This window comes from Impatiens glandulifera, chromosome 1 (assembly GCF_907164915.1).
Source record: "Impatiens glandulifera chromosome 1, dImpGla2.1, whole genome shotgun sequence".
Classification (NCBI taxonomy): Eukaryota; Viridiplantae; Streptophyta; class Magnoliopsida; order Ericales; family Balsaminaceae; genus Impatiens; species Impatiens glandulifera.
In genome coordinates, this window is record NC_061862.1 from 68,027,941 (window position 1) to 68,055,021 (window position 27,081).

At 32.4% G+C, this 27,081-nt stretch overlaps 5 protein-coding genes, 1 long non-coding RNA gene and 4 other non-coding genes across 11 annotated transcripts; 2 read left to right on the top strand and 8 right to left on the bottom strand.

Annotated features, from left to right (window-relative positions):
• The first annotated feature begins 277 nt into the window (after positions 1–277).
• Positions 278–2,148, top strand: LOC124918804 (transmembrane ascorbate ferrireductase 2). The gene is made up of 4 exons (XM_047458853.1): positions 278–498; positions 749–797; positions 1,444–1,643; positions 1,741–2,148. Exons 1-4 carry the CDS (start codon positions 355–357, stop codon positions 2,035–2,037), a joined length of 690 nt encoding a protein of 229 aa, XP_047314809.1. The 5' UTR covers positions 278–354; the 3' UTR covers positions 2,038–2,148.
• A 530-nt stretch (positions 2,149–2,678) lies between these two features.
• Positions 2,679–5,003, bottom strand: LOC124918805 (cyclin-B1-2-like). The gene is made up of 4 exons (XM_047458854.1): positions 4,811–5,003; positions 4,616–4,716; positions 3,518–3,615; positions 2,679–2,962 (listed from the first exon to the last, which is right to left on the bottom strand). The coding sequence occupies exons 1-4, from the start codon at positions 4,940–4,942 to the stop codon at positions 2,862–2,864; spliced, it is 432 nt and encodes a 143-aa protein (XP_047314810.1). The 5' UTR covers positions 4,943–5,003; the 3' UTR covers positions 2,679–2,861.
• A 2,233-nt stretch (positions 5,004–7,236) lies between these two features.
• On the bottom strand, positions 7,237–9,013 carry LOC124918803 (tRNA 2'-phosphotransferase 1-like). Its single transcript, XM_047458852.1, has 8 exons — positions 8,770–9,013; positions 8,620–8,700; positions 8,387–8,534; positions 8,216–8,305; positions 8,019–8,073; positions 7,797–7,919; positions 7,636–7,692; positions 7,237–7,550 (listed from the first exon to the last, which is right to left on the bottom strand). The coding sequence occupies exons 1-8, from the start codon at positions 8,946–8,948 to the stop codon at positions 7,426–7,428; spliced, it is 858 nt and encodes a 285-aa protein (XP_047314808.1). The 5' UTR covers positions 8,949–9,013; the 3' UTR covers positions 7,237–7,425.
• A 449-nt stretch (positions 9,014–9,462) lies between these two features.
• On the top strand, positions 9,463–11,427 carry LOC124921326. The gene is made up of 2 exons (XM_047461968.1): positions 9,463–9,631; positions 10,848–11,427. The coding sequence occupies exon 2, from the start codon at positions 10,850–10,852 to the stop codon at positions 11,237–11,239; it is 390 nt and encodes a 129-aa protein (XP_047317924.1). The 5' UTR covers positions 9,463–9,631; positions 10,848–10,849; the 3' UTR covers positions 11,240–11,427.
• Positions 11,428–12,312: 885 nt separating this feature from the next.
• Positions 12,313–17,488, bottom strand: LOC124931003 (small polypeptide DEVIL 6-like). The gene is made up of 2 exons (XM_047471387.1): positions 17,479–17,488; positions 12,313–12,437 (listed from the first exon to the last, which is right to left on the bottom strand). The coding sequence occupies exons 1-2, from the start codon at positions 17,486–17,488 to the stop codon at positions 12,313–12,315; spliced, it is 135 nt and encodes a 44-aa protein (XP_047327343.1).
• Positions 17,489–17,528: 40 nt separating this feature from the next.
• On the bottom strand, positions 17,529–18,694 carry LOC124921692. 2 transcript variants are annotated; one of them, XR_007097701.1, is made up of 3 exons: positions 18,580–18,694; positions 18,301–18,456; positions 17,529–18,197 (listed from the first exon to the last, which is right to left on the bottom strand). It is a non-coding gene; the product is annotated as an uncharacterized LOC124921692 (long non-coding RNA). The 2 variants fall into 2 exon arrangements; XR_007097700.1 differs by lacking the exon at positions 18,580–18,694 and having other exon boundaries at positions 18,301–18,573.
• LOC124922828 lies at positions 17,781–17,903 on the bottom strand. Its single transcript, XR_007097881.1, has one exon. It is a non-coding gene; the product is annotated as a small nucleolar RNA SNORD14 (small nucleolar RNA).
• On the bottom strand, positions 17,960–18,061 carry LOC124923166. Its single transcript, XR_007098176.1, has one exon. It is a non-coding gene; the product is annotated as a small nucleolar RNA snoR99 (small nucleolar RNA).
• On the bottom strand, positions 18,122–18,246 carry LOC124922829. Its single transcript, XR_007097882.1, has one exon. It is a non-coding gene; the product is annotated as a small nucleolar RNA SNORD14 (small nucleolar RNA).
• Positions 18,339–18,462, bottom strand: LOC124922843. Its single transcript, XR_007097895.1, has one exon. It is a non-coding gene; the product is annotated as a small nucleolar RNA SNORD14 (small nucleolar RNA).
• Positions 18,695–27,081: the final 8,387 nt, after the last annotated feature.

Genomic DNA, 27,081 nt, shown 5'->3' on the forward strand with positions numbered 1-27,081 from the left:
TAGATCATCGATCCAAATTTTGAAATGAAACAAGGCCTTAGATGGCTCTTTTTTAAAATACCATGAGCTATAATAAATAAATATAACAAAGCTACCAAACCTTATGATTCCACACGTGGCAGGCACTTCACAATTGGCTGTTGTAAGTCTGACGTGGACTTGGGTAGATGACCTGGCATTTCATCGAGAAGAAGCAGTGTACCTGCTGCCGTAGTCCGTCACCACAGAAGATTATTATTGCTTTCAGTCATACCAGCAGTTTTGATATTCGATTTATCTCTCTAAAATCCAAAATTCGCAATCAATCTGTCTCTCTCAGATCTCTCTTTTATTTATAGTGTTAGATTAAGAACGATGGCGGTGCCGATTGTGGATTTTCCGATCTTCATTCTGGTGAGGATCGTCGGCGTCATAGTCGCCGGACTCGTCATTACATGGAGTGTTCATTACAGAGGAGGATTAGCTCTCATAGCGGAGAACAAAGATCTCATATTCAATGTAATTAATTAATTAATTAATATTCTCTCTTCTCTTCTCTTCTCTTCTCTTCTCTTCTCTTCTCTTCTCTTCTCTTCTCTTCTCTTCTCTTGTCTTATCACATTCTACTCAATTCCAGAAAGAAAGAAAGTATGAGAGTTTTCATTGCCTATCGATGATAACAGCTTTTTTTATTTAGATTATTCATTCTGTAGATGACATTATTATTATTCATTTTGCTAATCTTCTCTACTCTATCTATCTCTTACAGGTGCATCCTGTCCTAATGGTTATCGGACTAGTGCTTATAAATGGGGAAGGTATGTTTAATGTTAATAGATAGATAGATAGATAGATAGGCAAACTCTATCTATTGATCCTTCTATATAGTAAGTATCCTTTGATCTTTCAATGTGTTTTGTTCTGTCTTCGTGTTGAATGGAATTTTTGCTTATTGGGGGGTATGCGAGTTATATCTAGATCCCTTTGCATATATCTTTGCTTTGCTAGAGATTCTCCAACTACTTTAATATCATCCCCTATTACAATTGTAGAAGATTATTTTCATTGATTTAATCAAGTTTGTGAATCAATCACACATTTTATCTAATGATTAAATACTTATTTGAATTATTAAGATCATTTGATAAATGACGGTACTTCAATCACTTCATTATAATTTGGATTCAACTCAAATTTAGTTTTATTCGGTTTTATAGGTTTATGAATGACTTAACTCAATAATCTAGGAAGAGAGAGCATTCAAAGGGTAACTTTAACCCTCCTCAAATGACCTCTTTATAAGGGTGGTGAATAGTATTTAAATACTTACCTCACAAATTTATCAAACCATCTACTAAGTACTTAAAGTTCAGTACTCATTATTCTTTGTCTATTCATTCCCCTTTGCATTCGAATATAAATCAATTTTCCACGATTTTGATTCTTGTTCTTGCATTAATGCAGCAATGTTAGCTCACAAGACAATCGATGGAACAAAGGGACTTAAGAAATTAGTTCATCTAACATTGCAATTCCTGGCTTTCTGCTTGAGCCTAATTGGTGTATGGGCTGCTTACAAATTTCACAATGACAAAGGCATTGACAATTTCTACAGTCTCCACTCTTGGTTAGGGCTAGCTTCTCTATTCTTATTTTCCATCCAGGTATTTTAATATTTCCTCTTTCTGCTAAGTGTAATAATTTAGGCATTGTTTCATGATAACCTCTACATAAACAAAACCTCTTAATTTGTATCTACAGTGGGCTGCGGGATTTATGACATTTTGGTATCCTGGTGGTTCGAGAAATGGAAGAGCTGCTTTATTGCCATGGCATGTATTTTTCGGTGTTTATACTTATGCTTTAGCAGTTGCAACTTGCACTACTGGAATTCTAGAGAAAGTTACTTTTCTGCAAAGCAGTAAGGTGATATCGCGATATTCTGTTGAAGCAATGTTAGTGAATTCTTTGGGTGTTTTGATTGTTGTTTTGGGCGGTTTAGTAATTCTCGCGGTTGTTTCTCCTGTAACCTCAAAAGGTGACATTCTTAGAGAGTAAGGAGAAGGTTAAAATATATTCAACAGGAATAGTTGTGTTTTTTTTTACAGAAAGTAAACTAATGATTGTAAAAGATTACAAATGAGTAATAAAATGTTTGTATTGTCAAGTGTTTTTGTAAGATTACAAATGAATTTGGCTGTGACAGGATTAATAGATTTATTTGTGTATGGAAATTGAACACTTTTATTTGCATATTTTAATTTTATTTGATTTTTAAGATTTGTTTGTTCTTGTAAGACATATAAGAAGTAAGCATTTATAATTTATTTATTTTTGTTAAAAAGCACTAAACTTCACATATTTTGACACAAGGTTAATTGATGAAGGAAGTGATTTCTTATGAATTTTATTGTATTTGTTTATAAATAAAATCATTTTTACTTTGATAATTTTCAAAATAATTTCTCATAAGTGAGTAATAAGAAAATTAATGCACCCTTTCAAAAATAAATCCACTTAGATTTTCAAGCAAATCACTCATTTGAGCATATACATTTCAGGTATGCTTTGCACAAATTCAACATTAACATAACACTGTTTTGATGATAAATTGAAAGAAAAATATCATAAATTAAATTCACAATTTTCTGAATATATTATTCTAACCTATACTTACTTTTGTGACATAAATTCTTCTTTTGAAATATTCATTTAATTAAACTGGAGTTCATATTACTGGTCCAATACAAGTTAAACTTGAGCACTGACTGTTCAAATTTCAAAGAAAATCAACCATCCATTACAATAATATTTGAAAATCAACACAATATTATGGCGAGCGGGAATAAGTTTGATTTGAGCAACACAACAAATGAAAAACCTCAGAAGAACGAGGGGCAGACTGGCCCTTTGGATAGTCCTAAAGAAACTTCCATTCCATGATGCATATCCACAGGCCTGAATGTTTCGGTTTCGCGTGGATCTACAATTTAAAACAAAAAACACCAAATTAAGTTAACCATAAGCAAAGTGACATTGCTAATCAAACCTCAACAACATATACAATCAGCCCAATTTGAAAACACTTTTATATTTCTAAAGAAATTGAATTTGTGTCGTAATAAGTTCAGAAACATCCTGTTTTCAAATGTGCAAAAGGAATCTGACATAATGATTGTTTCCAAATTAACCCAATTTACAAAACATTTGTGAATGAGAAATTAGACACAAAAGTGTTTCAAAAATGAACCCGATAACAAAAACACAGTGTGATCCCATCCAAATCGAGAATCTGAAAAAAAAAATGGTTTTTTCAAATGAACTCAATTACACATCTTTCTTGATCATATTGAAATGATGAAAAATTCAGAATTTTTTAAATATTTTTGGTATGGGCACCAGTGACTGATTCTATAATACCAAATTCAATAGCATAGTGTTAAAATACCATACAAGAGAATTTTGGATGAATGGTTAAATAGTTCAAAAAAGACGATAGACAGATAGGTAAGGTTGTAAGAATTTAGGATTATATTACCATTAAGGTAATCCTCGATACCAAAATCATCCAAACTTCCTTTCAGAGACTCCAATCCTAGCATAGATGAGGGAATAGGTCCAGGAGGTCTCTGAAATCTGCACATAAAAATGGTTGATACGGACAACCATAAGGTTAAATTAATTGAATCAGATATTACAGAAACAAGCAAACAGAAAGACCAAAATCATAAAGAAAACAGAACAGACATTCAGAATTAGCCACCAACACAGCAATGTGATATGATACCAAGGCCTTGTTTCATCTAGATTATTTAAATAACCAAGTCTTTATTTTCAAATAACTTCGTTTGACATAGGTTATTTGGGTAAAAAAGACATCAGGGGCATCAATATAAAATGAAAAAATATAAATCTTTTTAAAAACATGGTATTTTGGTTGACGAATTGATTGATGACCAAATTTGTTGATTGGACTGAACAGTGGGTTAATTGGAATTAATCTCAAATATGAGAGGATTAGATTTAATTTTGCTTTGTTTGCTTTCTTGTGTTGGTAGATCTGTAAAGAAAGGAATAACATCATATTCACTGGGAACTAACATATAAAAATAAGGGATCAACTTATAAAGTCTGGAACTTCTCTAATGAATGACTCAGTTTGATTAGCTGAAGCATTGGAAATCCTAAAGCTCTACACATAGTGAACCTAATTGTCCATCAGTGATCTTCATTCAGTCAGATTCAATTTGTTAATAATGGAGAACAGATCATTTTCTAAAACCATTAATAGGTTTTTGAGCTCCTAGATAGTGATACATACTACAGAAAATTCTCAAGTATACTCAAACTTCATAGGACCTTTCTTACTTCAGTAAACCAAGTCAAAGAATATCCAATTCCAGTTCTATTACCTCCAATATGGACAATCATAAGAGCCTTTATCTTTTTGTAATTGATTGAAATGTTTAGCTCGGAATTCGTACAGTTAGGCAAAATCATACAAATTGAAGAAACTGAAACCAACATAACCTAAATTTAAGTCACAAACACTAAGCCCTAATCTTTCCAGAGGATCTTACAAAATTATATCGAAAATGATCGGGGGGAGTGCAAACAGAAACATAGAGAATCTTACTTGGACAAAATCTGAGTATCAAGTTCCATTCTCATGGGAAAAGCTGAGCCATAAGTGTTTACGAGCACTTTCCTCTTCATTTCCTCCTGCACCTTATTAACCTAAGAAAGAAAAGACGTTAACCGAAGAAGAAGAAGACGTTTATAATTATTACGAAACAATGAATGTATGAAACGATATAATCTATATGTATACCGATTGATGTGCAGATTGAACAGGATGAGATCCAATGATATCGCTTCGAACGCTTTGAAGTCCAAAACGAAGTATGTCATTTTGGAAACCTCCAACCTGGTGATCGATTTTCTCAATTCTAGCGGCTTCCATGATTGATTTCTTCTGCAGATACTTTCTCGCCTTGTCTTGTTAATGGAGGAAGGGAAGCTTTAATGGAGTTTTGTCTAAGCTTGGACGAGAAGTCAGAGATCAAGCTTTCGTTCTGTATTTTCTATATGGGCTCGCTCAGCCCATTTGTTTAAGTCCATTACATTTAATATGGGCTGAATGAAATTATCAATTTGCTTAAATTAATTGATGTTTTCAATTATGCCTTAACTTAGTATTTTCTAATGATAGGGGGAGCGAAAATATTGTAACGAAAGTGTAGCGAATAACGTGTGAGAGTGATTAGAATGGATGACTAGGTCTTCTTTAATATATTTATTTATCTCTCCTCCTTTCATTAATAATTTCTCTTTCTTCTCTTCATTTATATTTATTTATCTCTCCTCCTTTTCATTAATAATTTCTCTTTCTTCTCTTCATTTATATTTTTTTCTTTTTTTATCTATTAATTTATAATTATATATTTAAATTAATATATATATATATATATATTTAAAAGTAATAACGGTAAAAATTAATAAATATATATATAAAAAATAATAAGAAGTTAAATATGAATATGATTAATTTTTTTAATTTAATTATTTTTTTTTGCGATTAATAGTTAATTAATTTATTTATGTATTTTTAATATAAATAATATTAAGGAGAACAAATAAATCAAATTAATAAAATATATAAATGCACATATTTTTTAAAATATATATTAAATTATAAATATAAATATATAAAAAATAAAAAGTAAATATATATATTCATAATTTGAATTATTTCTCTTAAAAAATATTCATATTAAATTATTATTTCTCTTCTTTAAATATTTTTATTTCTCTTAAAAAAAATAAAAGTCGCGTTTTATTCTTGTTTAATTTTCTTATAAAATATATATTAAAATTCACCTTCTAAATAATATTATAACTTTTATTATAAGATTAGTAATTTGAATTTTATTTATTATAAATATTAATAATTTGTATTTTAAGTTAAAATTACAAATTTATTTTTTTTAATTTTAAATTAAGTAAATATTTATAATAATTTTATAATAAAATTAAAGAAAAGGAAAATATTAAATAATTTATTTAAATAAAAAAGAATTAAGAGAGAGAAATTATTAAATGCAGTTTGGTGACATGTACAATTTAAAATGAAAGAGAGAGGAATATTGATACGCGTACTATTTATTAAGTGACATGTAAAATGCCACATCATTCGCTACACTTTCGTTACAATATTTTCGCTCCCCCTATCATTACTCTTTCTTATATTGTTAGAACATGTTGAATTTGAAATGAATTCTTATATCGTTTCAATTTACGCAAGAGAGTATTTGATGATTAGTTAGATATGAGGTTTTCCTATAATAAAAAACAATATTAAAATCACATATAAAGTTATTTAAGACTGACTAAATTTGATTCAAGGGTGGGTGGTAGGAGAACAAATTTCACAGATTAAATAATTCAAACTTTTTTAAGAGTCAAATTAGTTTTTAACATTAAAAAAAACATTTTTTTTACAAATATACCTACTTAATTTATTATTTTTTTAATAAAAATAAATTATTTTAATATTTTATTATCTTCATATTTTGTAATTAATTCCAAATAATTAACTAATTTGATACATTAAATTTGTTCGATATAAAGTGGTTAACATCTAAAACATTAACATACTATGCTTAGTTCTCATTTTTGTTTGTGTGAGTTCGAGCTAGGAAGCAAGCGCCGCAAAGGATTGTCAGGTCGACTGGTAAAAAAGGAGATGGTACCGAAGCGGGAGGCTCGTAGACGCTACTATTGCAATGACTAGTCTAATCTCTTTTCTATCCTACCTCCTCTACCTTCTTGACAGCCCATATTTGTCTCAGTAGAGTCTTTCAGTGGCATGTTTCGGTCCTCTTCCCCATTACTTAGAAAAAGTGAGCCACCGGTTCAGGTACAAGATACTATCATTACCGCCTGGACAATTAGACATCCAACCCGTAATCGCAACGACCCAATTGCAAGAGCAGAGCTCTACCAACTGAGCTATATCCCCCCGAGCCAAGTGAGCACGCATCCTCCGGCGCAGCGCCTTCATTTGCGGGAGGGTTCGATACACAACTTTCGTTCGATCCAGAAGACGAAGACACATTAAAAAGAAAAGATAAAAATCCTACTCCTAAAAAGATTCCAAACACAAAAACATTTGAGTGCTTTTGCATTTGAACGATAAAAACAAGAATTAAACTCACTAAAAAGACTAGAATTCAAATTTACTTCAAGAAAACCGACTTAATCCCACAATCACTGTAAAGTTGTACATTGTTTTTGCAATTTTAAACTATAAATTGTACATAGTTCTTGCAATTTTAAGCTAAGTAAATATATTTACAAATAATTTGAGACATTTTTAGTTAAGATATTAAATTTAGTATAAATTTAGAAAGTATTTTTAAACAAGTTTTTCTTGAAATAATGTTTTCACAAAGAGATGGGTTTTCTCTCTGGCCAAGATTGTATCTTTTGAAAGTAGTTTGGTGGCACAACTCCTTCAAAACCTTCAGTCAATATAACCTTATTGTCTGATATGTAAAGCTTCATTCCATCTGTTTAGAAAGGAAACCATTACTTCTTTCTTTGATTTGCATCGTGTCGAATGTTAAAATAGGAATGCATGAATTAATTACCTACCTCTCAAAGCCTTTTCCACATCAAGGAAGATCAAGACATTAACATCCCTTCTCATGCCTGAAATCAAGTAACAAAATCCAAAAGAAGTTTTTGAAGCAGAGATTTTCAAGGTTTAATAATCTATTTATTTGATGGCCAATTCTGAAATTCAAATATCTTACCGCTAACAACTTCACCATCTGTTGGCAAACCACAAGAGAAGTGAACATGTAATCTTTTCATCCTTTTGAGGCCTTGCTCCAAGATTGAATCTAAAAATTTCTTATAGGTTCCATGTACACAAACTACAACAAACATGCATAAAATGTAGCAATTCAACAATAAATAATATTACATCTTTAAGAAGCAGCAGCAGCAGTACACTTAAAAAGAAGTTTATTTACTTGGAATTTCCTCTGGTGAAAGGATTGGCTTCAATAAGCTTTCAGTTTCAACTGTCTGCAAAATAGGCAGAAGAATTGGAATTGAATGTATATAATCTTTTAAGTTTGAATTTCATCATTCCCATTTCAAAATTACAGTTCCAATTCCAATTCTAATTATACACGTCCAAATATATATAGTTGCATAACATACTTACTGTTACAGAATGCCCTTGGTTTGCACGAATGAAAAGGTCCCCGTCTTGTAGGAGAAGGCTAAACCTTTGTTTATTGTCTTTACTGACAGCCTGGTGCGGTGGTCAAATTAAAGCAGGAAACACATGTAAATTTAATTTCCAAAAAAAGTGAAAAGAAAGAAAGAAACAAACCTCTCTGATGTCTTGAATAGAATGAGATGTCAAAGGAAGATTGGCAAAGGTTTTTAGATCGAGAGCCAAGAGATGTTGAACTTTGACATACCCATCACTCCTCATGTTCAAATTCAAGTCAGGAGCCATGTGGCGCAGGATTCGTGTCCTGTAATGAATATTCAAAATGATGCATAAGTAAGAGGAGGATTAGTTGTTAGTAGTAAATCAAATCAAATCAAATGAAATCATACAAGAGCCTTCCAAGAGCATCGATCTTATCCTTGCCTCCTCCTGAACCACCATCACGGCCTCCTCTTCCTCGACCTCCAGTACTGAATTAGTATGGGAGAGAGAAATTAGATAATTTTCCACAAACTCCAACGAGCAGTAGAAACACGTACCTCCTACTACCCGAAAAGGATGAGTTCTTGCTGCTGCTGCTGCTTGTTGAATTGTCCATCGCCACAACTAGGGTAGGAGGGAATCTAGAGAGAGAAGATGAAGATAAAGAAGAAGAACAGGATGATGATGATGATGATCGAACAAAACGTAAGCCGCCGATTCTTATAGAACCCAACATCCAGTAATCTCTTTCTCCACCTTCAGTCCCTCAATCAAGACGTCTCGTGGGGTGAGATATTGGAGAAATATCAATTTTATTAAGGAGGAAAAATGTTAATTTTATTTATAAATATAAACTTTTATTCCTCTTAAATATATATATATATATATATATATATATTATTATTATATGAAATGATTTAGGAGATAATTTAAAAAAAAAAAAAAAAAGGAATAAGTGAGTAAATGAAGTGTACCATCTGATTAAAAAAAAAAATAATTAAATTAATTAATTAAAAAAGTGAATTTGAAAGTGAAGAAAAACAAAAATAGGTTATATTATACTTTTTCGCCTTCTCTTTCTTGGACGAGAAGTGAGAGATCAGACTTTCGTTCTATATTTTCTATATGGGCTAAGCCCATTTGTTCTTAAGTCCATTAGATTTAATTTGTTTAACACCCATTTCCTCAATTTGCTTAAAATAAATTCCATTTTCTTGCTTAAGATGTTTTGAATTCGATCTGGATTCTGTAGTTTGGACGTACACATTCGAGAGAGAGAAACGACCGAAGAAAGATTGAACGGAAGACTTCTTCTTTCCAAGTATCCGGAGGAGCTGGTGAAGAAGACATCTTCAATCGGCTGTTTTCGTCAAGGAATCCGAGCGGCATTTGCTATAATCCATTTCTACAGAAACTAAGGTTCGTTTCTCATTGATATGAAACTATGTATGTAGTGGCATAGGATGAGTTGATTGATTATTAATAATAGATTAGAATGGATCAATCTTGTATAGTTGTATCTATTCTATTGTATCGGTTTGAAGACTTAATGGAAAAATGAAAGCTGATTTTGATGCTATATTGTTATTTGATGTTCCATTCCCTTGTTGGCTTGTTTCTATGTTTAGTGCTGCGCAGCCTGCACTTCATGTGTTAGGAGAAGATTTTCATTTAAGAAATCTAGTTGAATTGGTTCAAAAATTGCTTATGTTCATGATTTCCAAAACTCATATAGTTTTGTTTGTAAGTTTATGATCAAAATGAAATTGATTTTGAGATGATTTCCAAAATGACAATCATTCAAAATCAAATGAAGAGAATTTATAATTTAAAGTTGATAATGATGACTTGAGAGTGTGATTTGATTGGAATGATGCTCATGCTTGAATGTTTTAAATGATGAAATGTTTTCATGTCTTGGTTGTTGATAGTTGAACATGATATCATGAAAGTATGCTTTGAATTGCTTTGATTGACGTGATGTTCATGTATAATTTGAGGCTAAGATGATTGAAATAGGCATGGGCTGGGTGATTTAATGAGATGATCATGTCCATGTTCTTACATGTTTGACTTCACTTCAATTGAGTTGATTATGTAATTTGCATCATGAATTGAACTATGTGTTTTTGATGAAATTGATTATTTGATGCTTGATTCATTTGCGTGTTTATCAAAATAGTCATTGCTTTGAGCATTTGATAGATGAACTAGATTTAAGAATGAAAATAAATTAATAATACATTTAAGATGAATCCTTAAGTCTAGCACTTTCCTAAAACTCGCGAGAACCTCACCATGTAAAGGAGCTACAAGTTCATATCATCAAGTAAGAAGTTTGCAAGTTCAACAAGACATTCATGAAACAATCACTCAAGTCGTCTCAAGAAGATCAATGCTTTGTATATCAGCATCACTTGAAGTTTGATCGAAGACTCTCATTTGAGAGCATTCGCTCATTCAAAGTTTAATGGTTGGACTTTGCCTTTGAAGCCCAATCCAAGATCATGAGCCATTTCGTTCCTTCACTCTCTTTCCTATTCGACGTCGCCTTTATAACCTTTTGTTTAATCAACCTGGCTAAGATTTTTGTGTAGAAGAATCAAAATCTGACATGCAACAAGTCTATCTACAGGCATGGCTGGAAATGCAGCAAAAACAGTGGCAAGAACAGTTGTAGAGTACCAATACCCATGGCGCGAAAAGCTAGCCAAATACAAAGATGAGCTGGCTAAAGGCGTTTATGGATATTGGGAGCTCGGGGCATGGAAGCCTTTGAGCATTAGTGCCCGTAGAAGAGCCCAGCTTCGCAAAGAAGTGCTGTTAGCAGGAGAAAACTGGCCATATGATCCAGAGAGAAAGGAGATGAAGACTAGAAGGAAAGGGCATAAATGTGATAGAATATCAGCTGAGAAGAGGGCTCATACAGTTGAATTAATGGAGAAAATGCCTCAAATGTTGGCTGACTATAGGAAGAGAAGGTGGGAAAAGAAGATGAAGGAGGAAGATGCTAAGGAAAAGCTTTAGTAAAACATGACTAATGTTTTTTTTAAAGGTTTTTCTATGTACCACGTCGAAATATCAACACTTTATCGACGTTATGCAAAATAATATAGAAATTATTTGAGTATTTAGAAGAATAGTGTTTGTTTATGCCTTATTGGTTATGGACACAATCCCCTGGTTCAATGAGAGAGTTTAGAATGGAGCGTTAAGGAAAAGTCACTATATCAATCATGTTAATTAAGTATGCTTAGATAATTTTAGTTAATTATTTTAATCCTATTCATATTAAGATTTAGATTTGTATTCTGCTTATGCGATAATTCTATAAATATATAGAATGTTGTTCTGGCCGCGTTTAAAGACATATATCAATGATAGCCAACAATTATTTTTCTAATTTAGGAAACTAACACGGCTCTTACTATGAATCTCCACTTTGAACTTCAGACTTTTGTCTCTTAAACAATATTATTGTCCATTAAATTATTGTATTTGGTATATTTACCCGTGTAACGCCCCGAACTCGAGTACCATTATCCATGAAAAAATAGACTACAAATATTTATAATCTATTAGTCTCACTTTTATAAAGAATTTATATTTACTATTATTTTCTGGAGAAGTTTGAGACAACGAATGAGATCGCAACGAAAAACGTGACTAAGTTGGAGAGATTGTGATATTTTAAATTGAAAAATCATAGTAAATATGAACTGCTAATAAAAGTGGGCTAATAGATTATAGATACACTTTTGATAGATACATTAATGGGTACCTTTTGAATTTGGATTGTACTGGCATAGTGGTGCTTGAGGGTATTTATAGTCTTTTTCTTCATGGGTAACGATACCCGGGTTCGGAACGTTACAACAAGAAAATACAATTTTGTCGAAGATTAAGGAGGGGTTTTGGTGCCTTGGCGCTGAGGAATAGGTTAGCTTTGAAAGCATTTTCCCCCATGTTTGGTTAAAGTATGAACATGCAATAAGAGTTATAAGTAATGAAAATTTTATAATTGATATTATTGAATTATATAACAAAACTGGCTTGATTATACATATACAGTTGGAAGTAACAAAAAAAAATAACAAAAATTAAGAGTCATCCCAGCAAAGGAGAGTGACTATACATCTCCTGATAATGTAAATTCTTGCTCTTTGTTGCCTTACAAACCTTCCCAACTTTCTACTCGACGACATACCCTTCTTTCTCGATCCTCCTTCGAATTCGATCGCCATTATATATATGTTTAGTTTGGTGATTGTAAAGTAAACTCGATCTGTTAGAAGGAGAGATTAACTAGCTAGAGATGTTTGTTTGTGAGTAATGAAGCTGCATATGTTTCAATTAATGTAGGAATTAGGGCTATTTATAGAACATTTGTATCAGACATTTACATGGCATATTGCACCTGAAAACTATATTAATATTATGCTTTGTCTGCTGAATAAATAATATTATTAATTGCCAAGAATTAATATTGTACCAATCACTCTACTCTATCTTCTGTTATTAGTTTGAAATTCAATCAGTGTTTCCGTACTCTTTCTTTCTTTATTCCTTATGGGTTATTGAGTTATTTTCAAATAATCCTCATAACTCACACTCTTATAGCCATCCTAATAGGTTAAATGTTGTAAACTTTGAAGAAAAAAATAGTTATTTTGGGTTATTTAAATATCCTTGTCCATTATTTGACTTTTTTGTGTTTATTTGTGTGGAGTAACTACATGAACAAGATTACAAATAGTTGCATATTTTTATTAGTACATTTGATTTAGTTTGGTTTGATTATTAATAATAATAATAATAAAAAAAAATATACTTTTTAACAAAATAAATTTTGGGAAAATGAGAAATTTTGATTATATTAATAATAAGATTTTGTTGAGAATTGATATAAGATGAAAAAAATATTAGAAGAAATATATAATATATTAATTGATAATTTAAAATGTGTATTATTTAAGAATTATTTAAATAATTAATGAATAAGAATTTAATATTTAAATTGAATGATTTAAGTAAAAACATATATTAAAAGTTATAAAAAAAAAAAATTGATCGATTAAATGATAACTATATAGTTGAGAATTATAAAGTTATAAGTTTGAGTTTTCATTCTAATCATTTTTTATAATAGACAAAATCACAGGTTGGTTAAGAAATATAAATTATTATTTTTATAATTTTAATTTTAATCATAAGGGGTTGAAAATCATTATGGTTACAAATTAGGTTAATGAGTTAATAACCTAAGAAGCTCTAAATTCAATAAGAGAGGATATTATAATAAAATATTATTTTCCTTAAAATATTGAGCCATGAAATAGCCAAGATGCTTCCCCATTTCTCTCTATAATAGACAGTCCCCAGAAACGAAGCTTATGTTTAAGAACATCATGTAAATTAATTAATTAATTATTTATATTGTCCATATACATGCATATTTTCTATTCATTATAAAATTATGTACTCAACTCAAAAACAAACAAACAAACAAATTTGTAAGTGTCTTTATAATCTATATGAATTTAATTTATTTAATTAAAATGATTGGTTTTATATTTGGAGAATTTATTTTAAATTATAGAATATAAATTAACTTTTAATTATTTCCATTGGTAACAGTTTTATAATAATAATAATTAAATTAAGTGACTAATTAATTAGTTGAAGTTTTGATTAAAAATGTAGACATTACACCCTGTGTTTTGTCTTGTGCTCCTCTATCTCACTCACCAAATTAATAGTAGTATCTAGCAAATCTTTCTACCTTAAGCCTTAAGTTAAGTTAAGTTTTATAAATAGCTAGATTAATTATTAATTAAATCACATTAATTTTTTATTGACATTTGATCAAATGCATGCAATTCATTGTTAATTAAACAACTTATAACCCCCAAATATATTCTAGCTAGCTATTCAAGTAGATCCATGATTGCAAATAATTGGACTTGAGTTATAAATCATTATTCTTTTTCTAAATGAAATTTCATTCAAAGTATGCCCAATGGTATAGGGTGCACCAACCCTAGGCATAATCCATCTATATGCCAACAAGTCAACCCAATACTTCAAAGACAAAAAAAAATCTTCTAATTTGGTTATATATAAGACTTTCATCGGTTTTTAATTTACATCAATTAAATTAAAACAACTCAGTGACGTGGAATATTTGTTAAACTCGATAAAAATAATAATAATTTAGGCGTTACTGTTTAAATGACAAGAGTTGTACCTCAAACGTATGAAGTTATTAATTATTTTTTTTAATAAAAACATTTTAAATTGAACTAAAGTAGAAATCATCGTTGTAGAGTTATTGAATCTTAGTATGTGAATGATGAAACTGCCACAATAATTTAGATTTTTTTTTTTCGAACATGAAAAAAAAATAATAATCTATCTTTCAAGATTCTACAAACAAATTTGAAATTTTGAATATAGCATAAACTATAAGAATAGCAAATTGAAAATAGTAAACCCGACTAACATGATTTGACACTTTAATATAATCACGATTTGAAGCTACGAGATTTATGCATCATTGTGCTTCATAATTAGATTACGGTGATATGTATAGTTTTTTTTCATTTGACTAACTAATAAGTTGAGACAATTCTTATTAATGACTTTAGATTAGTAAAAAGTTTATTTCTTGAAATCAACATCATGCTTAATGACTGATTTTTATTTATATAATTTGGCTAATAACTCAGGTGGGCATACTTAAATAATAATGTTTGAACCTCAAAACAAACAAGATTGTACGGCAAGTGGTAGACATGTCAGCACGTGACAAGCTCGTGATGGAGGCATTGCTGCTGCCTGCTTCGGAGTAAACAACAACCTAGGTTTCTGTTAATTAAGAAACAAAATATTATTAAATTTTAAGGTATCAAATCTTTGTTTGGATTGATTTATTAAAAAATATTTAGGTTTCACAAATTTATGGGAATTCAATGAATAGACGATCGAAAGTTTACAATGTCCACATTCAGATCAAAGATATTTTACACACTCGAGAGATTTTTTTCAAAACTTTATTATTTATTTATTCATTCATTATATATATATATATATATATATGATTCATGTTCTTAATTAATTAATTAATATTATTTATATACAGCATACTTTTCAAACCTCCAAATTGCTAATATAATGGCCATGTCATTGAACAATCTCATGTCTCAATTTTATTAAATTAAACTAAGTAGAGAAAAGTAAAAAAAAAATGTCAAATAAGAGACTAGAAAGTAAATGCAACATATAATTAGGATAGGGTTCACATAAAATAAAATAAAAATAACTATTAACTAAGTTAGTGTATTCACATATTATATATCTTAAAAAAACAAATTTGCAAAGAACTCAACAATACTTACCGTCGTCATGTTAAGTCGTGTAAAATAAAAGTGTTCAAATTAAATTGATCAAATTCATAATTCAAATTATTTTACTAGTTAATACAGATTTTAATATAGTTTGAACAATTCAAACTAAAAAATATTTATATATTTATAAATATCAACTTAAAATTATTTAATAATTTAAAATTAATTAGATTATTCAAATACATTCCAATTTTAATCCGTACCAAAATAAAATTTAATTACTTAATTTATTTTATTATTTAATGTTGAATATATTTAATTATAAAAAAATATTGAAATTTTAATATTATAATTAATTTTAATTATTTATAATTTGAATATATTGTTGACTAATTAAAAATATATATTATATTAAAGTAAAATGTAATTTAAAATAAAAATTAAAAAATATATTTTTATTTATATAGTTTGAATAATCTTAATCTAATCTGAAATATTCAAATAGAATTAGTATTTCATCTCACACCAATTAGTAAATTTGAGTAATTTTGATAAATTGAAATAAAGCATTAGATTAATATGATTAGCTAATAGAATATGCTAGATGCAATATTTGGGTTCCCTCTAAAGACGATACTCAAAACACTTTTCTCTATTACACATAAATTGAAGAAAAAAATATTTGTTAAAGGATTTTGTTTGAGTGAAAAAATGAGTTTATTTTCTAAAGTAAAATAGTAGAACAATTACAGTAAGAATATAACATAAAATTTATTAGACAAAACTCTTTTTAAATTTAATTAATTTAAAATATTACTAATAAAGAAAGAAAATATTATAAACTTATAAAAAAATAGAAACTATAAATTAAACTAATGCTAAAAAATTAGTCAAATAACTATTTTGAAATTTGAATGATTAAAAATTTGAATTAAATAGGAAATAACAAATTAATTACAGATGAATCAACTTTAAAAGTTGGAACAATCATTCAATTTTTCTTTACAATCTTAAATTAGTTAATGTATTATGGAGACACTTCTTTATTCTTTCAATTGAATTTTAAAGGCTGGTGGCAAATTAATATGATTAAAAGTGCCCATTTAATCTTTTTGGATACCTAATTAATTTTGTGATTTGTTCAATTTGGACCATTGTAACTAAATTTATTTGTAATATAAATTTACATCTTTGCTGGTTAAATAAAACAACAAAGTCACATAGTCTACACCCCATGAATCTTAATCTAATATATTTGAAAGTCATAGATTCTATCTATACAAGGTTAATTACAATCTTGTTTTAAACTTAAGAAAACAAGAAAAAGAAATGCACTATAATTCATTATGTAGTATCCTTACATAATGAAATAGATAGATAAGTGAGAAAAAAAAAATTGTTCCTGCATTTTAAAATAAACAACAAATTTTAGACCACTCATCTTGATCAAACCTTTGTTATTGAATTTGTTCAAACTCTCTTCAATCACCAACACAATTGCTTCATCAACAAATCAAAACTAAGAAAGACACAAATTTGTTTGCTATTGAATTCATAACAGCTAAAAGCAAGCCAGCCAGCAATTGCTTGTAAAACCAGCTAAATTCTAGATGAGAAGACAATTTAAAACCTATTATTCAAATAAAACAATTAAAATGAAAACAAGAAAATCAAACTAAACGCATATTGAGAACAGAAACATGAACAAAATCAACAAAAGCAACACAAATCTTATGTTACAAACATGGATTGAACTAATTGAAGCCAAATTGTCTTATTTAATAGGAGGGAACAACAACAATAGCTATGAAACATAAAAAAAACATCCAAAAGTTTATTTACAATTCATCATAGGCTTAGAGCATTGGAATAATGAAACACAAACAATAGCAATTTCAAACCGATCCAATTCAGACATACCCAATTTCATAAACTAACAAAAATCATGATTGTTTTCAGTAATCAAATGAAATGTTATTCTCATGGCAAATCCCAAAAGGTAATGGCAGAAATCTGCTCCTCAAGGCAATAGGATATGAGATAGCTCTCCTGCTTGAAGAACAGGAAACTCAATCTCCAGAGAGAAAGAATCTCAACCATTCATTAAATCAACAGGAGGCTCAATATGTGATGGCAATGTGAGGAATATACGAACACTAAACAGAAGTCCGCTCCAAATCAACATGGTCATCAAAAAAACTACATAATAATAATAATAAAACTGTTTCAGACATCCAAGGAAGGATAATGCAGCATTAGCTCTCAAGCCCGGCTAAGGCGAAAACTCTTAGGCGGCCACTGTGAATGTATTGAGAAACAAGCCTTCAACTTTATCATCACCAACAGTCAAGAAAACTATTTTAATAAAATGAACTGTTTCATCGTATAATTTAATAAAATGAACTGTTTCATCGTATAATGATCAGCAAAACATTGAACAAGATTTGCTAACAAAGTGAAAATGATATTTGTATGTAAGGGACATCATTCATTCCTAAAGCAATGATATTTATGCTGAAGGAAAACGTTTACAGTCCCAAAGAAAAATCAATAAACATGAAATTGACTCAGACATCCAAGGAAGGATAAAACAGCATTAGCTCTCAAGCCCGGCTAAGGCGAAAGCTCTTGGGCGGCCACTGCGAATGTTTTGAGAAACAAGCCTTATAAGGATTATCATCATTGTAATCAATTACAAATTCAACGAAACAAAATGAAAATTTTAAACTAGAAAGAACTTACATCTGTGTAGATCTGATAAGAATGATAGCATCTGGAAGGGTCTCAGACATCCAAGGAAGATAAAAGCAACATCAGCTCTCAAGCCTGGCGAAGGCGAAAGCTATATCAGGCGGCCACTGCGAATGTTTTGAGAAACAAGCCTTTGGATTGTCATCACTGACATCAATTGAAATTTGAATAGAAAATTATCGATTCTATAATCTATAATCAAACAGTAATAACTTGAATATGAGTAGATCTGTTGAGAATGATCAAGAAAATGACAATACAGAAGCTAACCGAATGAAAGGATCAAAAGATAACCGAAGGAAAGGGTGATATTGTGTGTAGAGCGAAAAAGAAATAATTATATAGAGAGAAGCGTCGCATAACAAATATTTTTTAGGGTTTGCAAGTCGGCGGGCATAGGATTTGAGTATGAGCGACTTTTTAATATGTGTTTATTTTTTTAATTAATTTTTTTTTATACTTCCACTTTCTTTTGTAAATACTCCGTTTCAACGAACAGTTTCCCAAAGTAACCTTGTTTGCCGTTCACTTTCCCAAAGTAACCTAGTTTGTTCATTTATTCCCAAACTAACCTAGTTTACTATTTTATTTATTTATTTATTCTTTTTACATTTAAAATTTATTATATATAAAACTAAATTATTTATATTTTGATATATAATTTAAATTATTATTTTTATAAATTAAATTATTTATATTTTGATATACATTTTAAATTATTATTTTTATAAATTTAATTATTTATATTTTGATATATATTTTAAATTTGATTATTTTTATAAATTTAATTATTTATATTTTAATATATATATATATATATTTACATTTTAATTATTATTTATATATAATAAATATTTCCTTTAACATTCTAATAAATAATGGATAAATACTAATAAATTTAAAATATTTTAACTATAATAATATATTCATAAAAAAGTTTTTAAATTTATCAATTATTTATTAAATATAATAACATTTTTAATTAATATTTTAACCCTATAAATATGATAATCTTTTTATTATATTTAATAAATAATTGATAAAATTAAAAACGCAAATATTTAATTATTATATTATTATGGTTAAAATATTTTAAATTTATTAGTATTTATCAATTATTTATTAGAATTATTTAATATTTATTACACTATATAAATAATAATTGAAATGTAAATATATATATATATATATATATTAAAATACAAATAATTAAATTTATAAAAAATAATTATATTTAAATTATATATCAAAATATAAATAATCTAATTTATAAAAATAATAATTTAAAATATATATCAAAATATAAATAATTTAGTTTATATAAATAATAATTTAAAATATATATCAAAATATAAACTTTATATAATAAATTTTAAATATAAAATAAATAAATAAATAAAATTGAGTTTAAATAGTAAACTAGGTTAGTTTGGGAATGAATGAACAAACTAGGTTACTTTGGGAAAATGAACGACAAACAAGGTTACTTTGGGAAACTGTTCCGTTTCAACCATTGTAGACATCCTAATAGGCTTCACAATAGTGCATTTTTGTCATCACTAACTAGACAATAGTGTTACAAACCATTTGTATTAGACATTCAAAAGTTGAATTTGAACTTTCACCCTATGGTTCTGTTAAGAATTGTAACTAATGTTTTATAAGTTCTTGATTTGAATAATCGAGTTCTTAATCTCTAGGACCGGGTAAAAATATATAATCAAAGTGCAGCGAAAGAGTTTTGTAATAAAGAATTTGGGATGAGGGGAAAGAAAAAAAATCAAGAGTGAGAAGAGAATACTGCTAGTTTACACCAAACAACCAAAAATAAATAATCAAACCATAAAATACAATAGGGGTGAAGAACTTTCACAATTAATTTCATATATTTATTATTCCATGGTTAGGTCCTTACGGAAGAGTGTTCAGCCTTATATAGGTGCTGATTTGCCCCAGAATATTCAGGATTTTTTGTTACAACTATTAACAAATTCACTTTGTAAAACAGAAAGGGAAAACAAAATAGAATATTAAAACAAAAAATAGAAATTTAGCCCAAGTGCACACTAGGACCGTGGAGGGTGCTGGAATTATTTTGGGGCCGCAAACTTTATTTTTGTACCGTAGCATTATCTCCCCCTTCAAAATCCATCGCCCTCAACGAAAAGACCTGGTCAGCCTCTAATTCACATCCTGTCAACTTCAAAGAGAAAACTTTTTTCTTGTTGTTCGGTCGGATTTTCAGCAGGTCTAGAAAGTGTCAGGGTCTAGGACCGCAATCCTTAAAAAACCTTCGGCATCATCCTTTCAATAGTGGAGCTGGTCGGGACCTAGTGCATCTATAAAAATAAAACGTCTTTCATCTGCCCTTATACACTGTGGTGTTATAAAAATTCCAGAACCAGTCTTTCTTTCGGCCCAGCACCACCGTGGCAGCAAAAGAGTCATTCTTCTTCCGATTATATTCTAGAGTGTCTTCAAACATTCAAGCCTAGTCCTTTTTTCGGACCAGCAATACAGGGGCAGCCAAACAGCCATGACTTTTAATTACTTTTCTGGTTGGTGGTCGGTTTTTGGGTTGCTAGAATAGAGCATTGAAGCCTTCGATTATGTGCTGGAAATCTTTAGGAGTGTCTTTCGATGTCATTTCCACGAGTGAACCAATTTGGCCTTCATTCTTACTCTTTATTTTCACCATGGAAGCAACACTATATTTTTCCAAGGGCTTCTCCCGTTGGTCGCCTTGTATTATGTTGACCTGTTCCCGAGGCATACCCTACAAGACTATCAATGAATGCAAAGAAATGGTGGGTTCATCCCCTTCCTCAAACAGCAAATGTGGATCATCAAAACCTGGTTCTTGAGTGGGTTCTTAAAGTTCTTGATGATTAGTTGAGACCATAAATAATTTGAATTTGCACTTATGATTGGGCTCCCACTTTTCCTTGTAAGTATAACATAGGCTATTCTTGGGGTCGGTTGTCTGGTTGGTGCTTTGCTAGGTTGTGTTAACATTGGATGACTTGGGCAGCAGCGACGGTTTAACGCTGGACAAGGGCATGCTGCTCATTAGGGACACGTATGTTGCTTCTTGGACAATGATGACCTACTTCAAGTTCATCCGTTGTCTCATGGGGTGTCGTGTATGGATAGACTGAATCGCAGTAAGAGATCTCTCTTGAATACATCCCACGACAAGACTTATCTATGGTTGAGGTTCTACAAATATGAGCCATACCACATTCTCGCCTCATTTGAAAACTGAATGCGGGAAATGTCCAATTTCATAGCATCATTCGTCTTGTCCACCCTAAAAAATTGCTCGGCAGATATGAGTCAGTCCTCCAAATTAATCCCATCAAATTCAATCAAGCTTTGTGAGCCGAGTTGAAGGAACATAGTGTTGGCCATATTGGAAGGGCCTATTCGTAAGAGGACCATAGAAAAAATCATTAACATAGGGTCGGGTGCGGGGATCTTAGTCATTATTAGACGCATCACTTTCAATGACTGTCAATCTTTCTTCAGCAGCATTAAACCTTATGTCCATTGAAGCTCGCATAACAACCGTTTATTGGGACAAACCTTCGATTAGGGTCTTTAGAGAATCCATCTCTACTTGCTGGCGGGTTTTCTATCATTTGAGAATCGTCTTGCTCTGATACCAATATGTTACGACTTGAATTGTAACTAGTGTTTTATAGGTTCTTAATTTCAAGAATCGAGTTCTTGATCTCTAGGACCAAGTAAAATATATAATCAAAGTACAACGGAAGGGTTTTGTAATGAAGAATTTGGGATGAGGGGAAAGAAGAATCAATAGTGTGAAGAGAATATTGTTGGTCTACACCAAACAATCCAAAATAAATAATCAAAACATAAAATACAATGGGGTGAAGAACTTTTACAAGTAATTTCATATATTCATTATTCCATGGTTGGGTCCTTGGAGAAGAGTGATCAGCCTTATATAGGTGTTGATTTACCCCAGAATATTCAGGATTTACTGTTACAAATACTAATAGAATTCAGTTTGAAAAACAGAAAGGGAAAGCAACATATAATATTAAAACAAAAAAACAGAAATTTAGCCCAAGTGCACACTAGGACCGTGGAGGGTGTTAAAATTATTTTGGGACCGCAAACTTTATTTATGTACCGTAGCATGTTCTTCTAAATCCATTCGTATTGTTTTGCAGAATGCAAGAAAGTGATGAACAATGAAGTGTGGAAAAAAACAGATGAAAAGAGATTTCTTATTGTCAAAAATGAAAATAAAACAGATTATAGCAAATGAAAAAAATTACAGCTATCTAAATTCTGAAAGAAAGAAAACGTAAAAACCTAACTTAATAAGCATAACTGTAGAATAAATGTGATGTAACTGAAATTATTAATTTTATACTAAAGGCAAAACGTTACAAATCTCCACCTTGCCTTAGTATCACCCAACAAGAAAAGCCTTATCAGGCTACTTCCAACTATCAACATTTAACAAATCCAAACAATGAGTGAATTTACTAAGTGGGACCGGCTTCGTGAACATGTCAGAAGGATTATGATGTGTGCTGATATTCTTCAACTTGATTCTCCTCTCAGTACGAAAAAAATGATAGCGAACATCAATATGTTTGGTTCTATCATGATGCACTTAATCTTTCACCAAACAAATAGCACTTAAGTTATCACAAAAAACAATTGCCTGATCATGATGGATGCCAATGTGATGCAGCGTGCGTGGCTAGGATGAACTTTTATCAAGATTCGTTGATTCTTACGAATACCGAAAGTCGATAGATATTGAGGAAACCTCGTTTTCTGATTAATAATCTTCCCCTAACAAAGTGTTTTAAGATCCTTTTAAATACTCAAACCCTAGCTTGCAAAAGAAATAAACAACTTTTAATAAATTGCAAAAAAACACCCGAAACTAATAAAAAATGCGATTTTGAGCCCCTAAACGTTTCCGCCCGAAAAACACTAGGCAATCGTCGAAATCTGACACTTGCGAGATATTTTCGGATGCTGCAACTTTCGCATAAACGCCTCTTCGACTCGCACCGCATCATTCCCCCCAGGGTAGAAAAGATTCGTCCTCGAATCTGGAACCGCATCATCCTCATCAGAAGAAGACTCACCCACAAAAGGAACAAGATGCTTCACATTGAACACATCAGAGGTACGCACATGGCTGGGAAAGCGTAAACGATAAGCATTGGGGTTGATCTTCTCCACAATCTCAACAGGACCAATCTTCTTAGCAGCAAGCTTGCTATATTCATGAGCTGGAAAACGATCCTTAGTCAGAATAGCCCACACAAAGTCACCAACTTCAAAATCAACAGCACGCCTTCTCGAATCAGCCTTCTCCTTGTACTTGGCAGTAGCAGCAACCAAGCGGTCATGAGTGGTCTGATGAACCTGAGCCAACTGACCAACAAAATCCGCAGCAGTGGAATGAGGACGCACCTTGCTGGGCAGCGCTAACAAATCAAGAGGAGCACGCGGAGACAGCCCGTAAATCACATGGAAAGGACTGAAACCAGTGGAGCGATTAACAGCATGATTGTGAGCAAACTTCCCAATGAAAGGGCGAAGAGTCTGGTTCATCACACGCATAAAGGTGCTAGGAGCATTCGACAGACCACACGGCATAACCAGCCACTCATATAAGCCCTCACGAGTCTTAAAGGAAGTCTTCCACTCATCACCCATGCGAATACGAATCTGATGGTATCCACTCTTGAGATCCAGTTTGCTAAACACAGAAGCACCACCCAACTGATCCAACAAGTCATCCAACCGGGGAATAGGAAACCGATAACGCACTGTAATCTTGTTGATAGCACGACTATCAATGCACATACGCCAAGACCCATCCTTTTTTGGGGTAAGAAGGGCCGGGACAGCACAGGGACTAAGGCTCTCTCGAATGTGTCCCTTAGCCAGCAAGTCCTCCACCTGTCTACGCAACTCTTCATGTTCTTTGGGACTCATGCGGTAATGAGGACGGTTGGGTAGGGCAGCACCTGGAACCAAGTCAATGTGATGCTGGATATCACGCAAAGGAGGCAAGGCACAAGGCAGATTCTCAGGAAAAACATCTGCAAACTCCTGTAACAGCGGCTGCACTGGAATAGGCATCTCAGAACTAGCACCATAGGTAATCAGCGAACAAAATAGAGCAAACACCATGCCCGATTCGACCATGGCGGTCTGAAAAGGACCCCGAGACAACAAGGTGGTAGGGGGGGACGCATGATGAGTGGGGGCAGCACCCTTCTTGGGCTGATTTGGCATCAACACAATCTTGGTACCATGAAATAAGAACGTGTAGGTATTAGCACGCCCATCATGTATAACAGAATGATCAAACTGCCAAGGGCGACCAAGTAAAAGGTAACAAGCATCCATAGGAACCACATCACAATATACAGCATCACGATAATGGGAACCAATGGAAAAATTAACAAGTACGCGCTTCGAAACTGTAACATCCGTACCTTGACTCAGCCAGGACAAGCGATAAGGCTTGGGATGAGGTTCAGTGGACAGACCCAGCTTCGAAACTGCAACCTCAGAAATCACATTCTCACAACTCCCAGCATCAATGATGAAGGTGCAAACTTTGCCACCGATGGTACAAGTGGAATGGAACAGATTATTGCGTAACCACTCGTTGTCAGGAGCACGAGGGGTTAAACATGATCGACGAATCACCAAAAGGGGGCCAACATCACCAGAAACATACTCCTCCGCTGCCTCATCATCATAAACATCATACACTGGGGCTGAATCTGAAGGAAGAGCAGAGTCAGGATCATCCACCTCAGTAAAAAGACCACGATTGGTGGACTTTGGGTTGCGACACTCTGCTTGGCGATGGCCAACTTCACCACAATTGAAACAACGCAAGCCACCGGGACGTCCCTGCGGGGGGGCTGTAGTGCCGCGAGGGGGGGCTGGGGTGGGATGGGCCGACTGGGAAGAAGAACCAATGCCACTAGTGGGGACAACCTGTTTTCCAAAGCTACCCGAACCGCGCCTGGCTAGCTGTTTCTCAGCCTGTGAAGCACGCTGATGTGCCTCAGAAACAGTCAAGGGATCAAACATATTCAAAATATCCTGCAACTGGAGGCGAAGGCCACCAATATAGCGAGAAACCAACTGGAGAGGGGACTCAGACAGGTCAACACGAGCCACAAAGGTGTAAAACTCAGTGGAATAGTCATCCACGGAACGAGAACCCTGACGAAGATTCTGGAACCGCTGGTACAGGTTACGTTCGTAATTATATGGTAGAAACGCAGCCCTAATATGCTTCCTGAATTTGTCCCAATTCGTGAGCTTTGCCTTACCATGACGAACACGTGTCTGTTTCAACTGCTGCCACCATGCTTGTGCACGACCATGTAAGCGGATCGTAACAAGGGGTACACGACGATCTGCAGGAACTTCCTTGAAATCCAGAATCTCTTCAACCTGAGAAAGCCAATCAATAAACTCTTCCGGTGATAGACTACCATCGAACTTAGGGATGTCCACCCTGAAAGCCTGCTCCCAGCGATGATTGGGGCGTTCAGGGGATCGATTCCGAAGACCACCGAAGGGGTTTTCATCTGTCATCGTAACATCATCTTCAGGGTGGTGCATGTGCATAGATGCATCCATCCGTTGCGTCAACCATTCAACCTGCCGCCTCAAATCGTCGTTATCACGGCGAAACTCAGCGTTTTCACGTCGCAACTCAGCAAGGTCACCATCATCAGCACCAGGGGTAGGGTTGCGCGGCTGTCTTCGGGGCAGCATACCTCAGGGTCGACTGGAAACTGATACCAACTGATGCAGCGTGCGTGGCTAGGATGAACTTTTATCAAGATTCGTTGATTCTTACGAATACCGAAAGTCGATAGATATTGAGGAAACCTCGTTTTCTGATTAATAATCTTCCCCTAACAAAGTGTTTTAAGATCCTTTTAAATACTCAAACCCTAGCTTGCAAAAGAAATAAACAACTTTTAATAAATTGCAAAAAAAACACCCGAAACTAATAAAAAATGCGATTTTGAGCCCCTAAACGTTTCCGCCCGAAAAACACTAGGCAATCGTCGAAATCTGACACTTGCGAGATATTTTCGGATGCTGCAACTTTCGCATAAACGCCTCTTCGACTCGCACCGCATCACAATGTCACTGATTAATCCTTTCAACCATATACCCTCCTTGGCTGCTTTAGTTAGCGCCACATACTCAGCCTCGGTAGTGGACAACGTCACAGTCGACTGTAATGTTGTCTTCCAACTAATCACAAAGTCACTAAGGATATAAACATAACCATTCATTGATCTTCTACCATCGATATCTGCAGCATAATCCGAGTTCGAATAACCAGTTACGAGACATTAATTATTACTCCCATAAATGAGACCAACATCAGATGCGCCTCTCAAATAGAGAAATATTCGCTTTACCGCTTACCAGTGTTCTTTACCAGGTCGAGACATAAACCTGCTAACAACACTAACTGAATACGCAATATCAGGTCTAGTGCATATCATGACATACATTAAACTACCCACCGCACTAGCATACGGTACATGAGACATATATAACTTCTCAATTTCAGACTGTGGTGCGAATGCAGACAAATGATCAGTAACAGATGCAGGAGTATTGAGAGCCTTTGATGTACTCATCCCAAAACGAGACAACATTTTCAAAATATAACTCTTCTGTGAAAGAAATAGCTTCTTTTGAACTCGATCTCTTACT

What these genes read in the sequence shown, in the direction of transcription:
- LOC124921326 (XM_047461968.1), top strand. Translation starts at nt 10,850, where the DNA reads ATGGCTGGAAATGCAGCAAAAACAGTGGCAAGAACAGTTGTAGAGTAC.
- LOC124918803 (XM_047458852.1), bottom strand. Translation starts at nt 8,948, where the DNA reads ATGTTGGGTTCTATAAGAATCGGCGGCTTACGTTTTGTTCGATCATCA. An exon ending in TCCTTTTCGGGTAGTAGGAG is followed by an intron (nt 8,701 to 8,769) that starts GTACGTGTTTCT and finishes ATACTAATTCAG; the next exon opens with TACTGGAGGTCGAGGAAGAG. An exon ending in CTATTCAAGACATCAGAGAG is followed by an intron (nt 8,306 to 8,386) that starts GTTTGTTTCTTT and finishes CCACCGCACCAG; the next exon opens with GCTGTCAGTAAAGACAATAA.
- LOC124918804 (XM_047458853.1), top strand. Translation starts at nt 355, where the DNA reads ATGGCGGTGCCGATTGTGGATTTTCCGATCTTCATTCTGGTGAGGATC. An exon ending in ACAAAGATCTCATATTCAAT is followed by an intron (nt 499 to 748) that starts GTAATTAATTAA and finishes TATCTCTTACAG; the next exon opens with GTGCATCCTGTCCTAATGGT. An exon ending in AGTGCTTATAAATGGGGAAG is followed by an intron (nt 798 to 1,443) that starts GTATGTTTAATG and finishes GCATTAATGCAG; the next exon opens with CAATGTTAGCTCACAAGACA.
- LOC124918805 (XM_047458854.1), bottom strand. Translation starts at nt 4,942, where the DNA reads ATGGAAGCCGCTAGAATTGAGAAAATCGATCACCAGGTTGGAGGTTTC. An exon ending in TTCAATCTGCACATCAATCG is followed by an intron (nt 4,717 to 4,810) that starts GTATACATATAG and finishes TTTCTTTCTTAG; the next exon opens with GTTAATAAGGTGCAGGAGGA. An exon ending in TATCGAGGATTACCTTAATG is followed by an intron (nt 2,963 to 3,517) that starts GTAATATAATCC and finishes TTTAAATTGTAG; the next exon opens with ATCCACGCGAAACCGAAACA.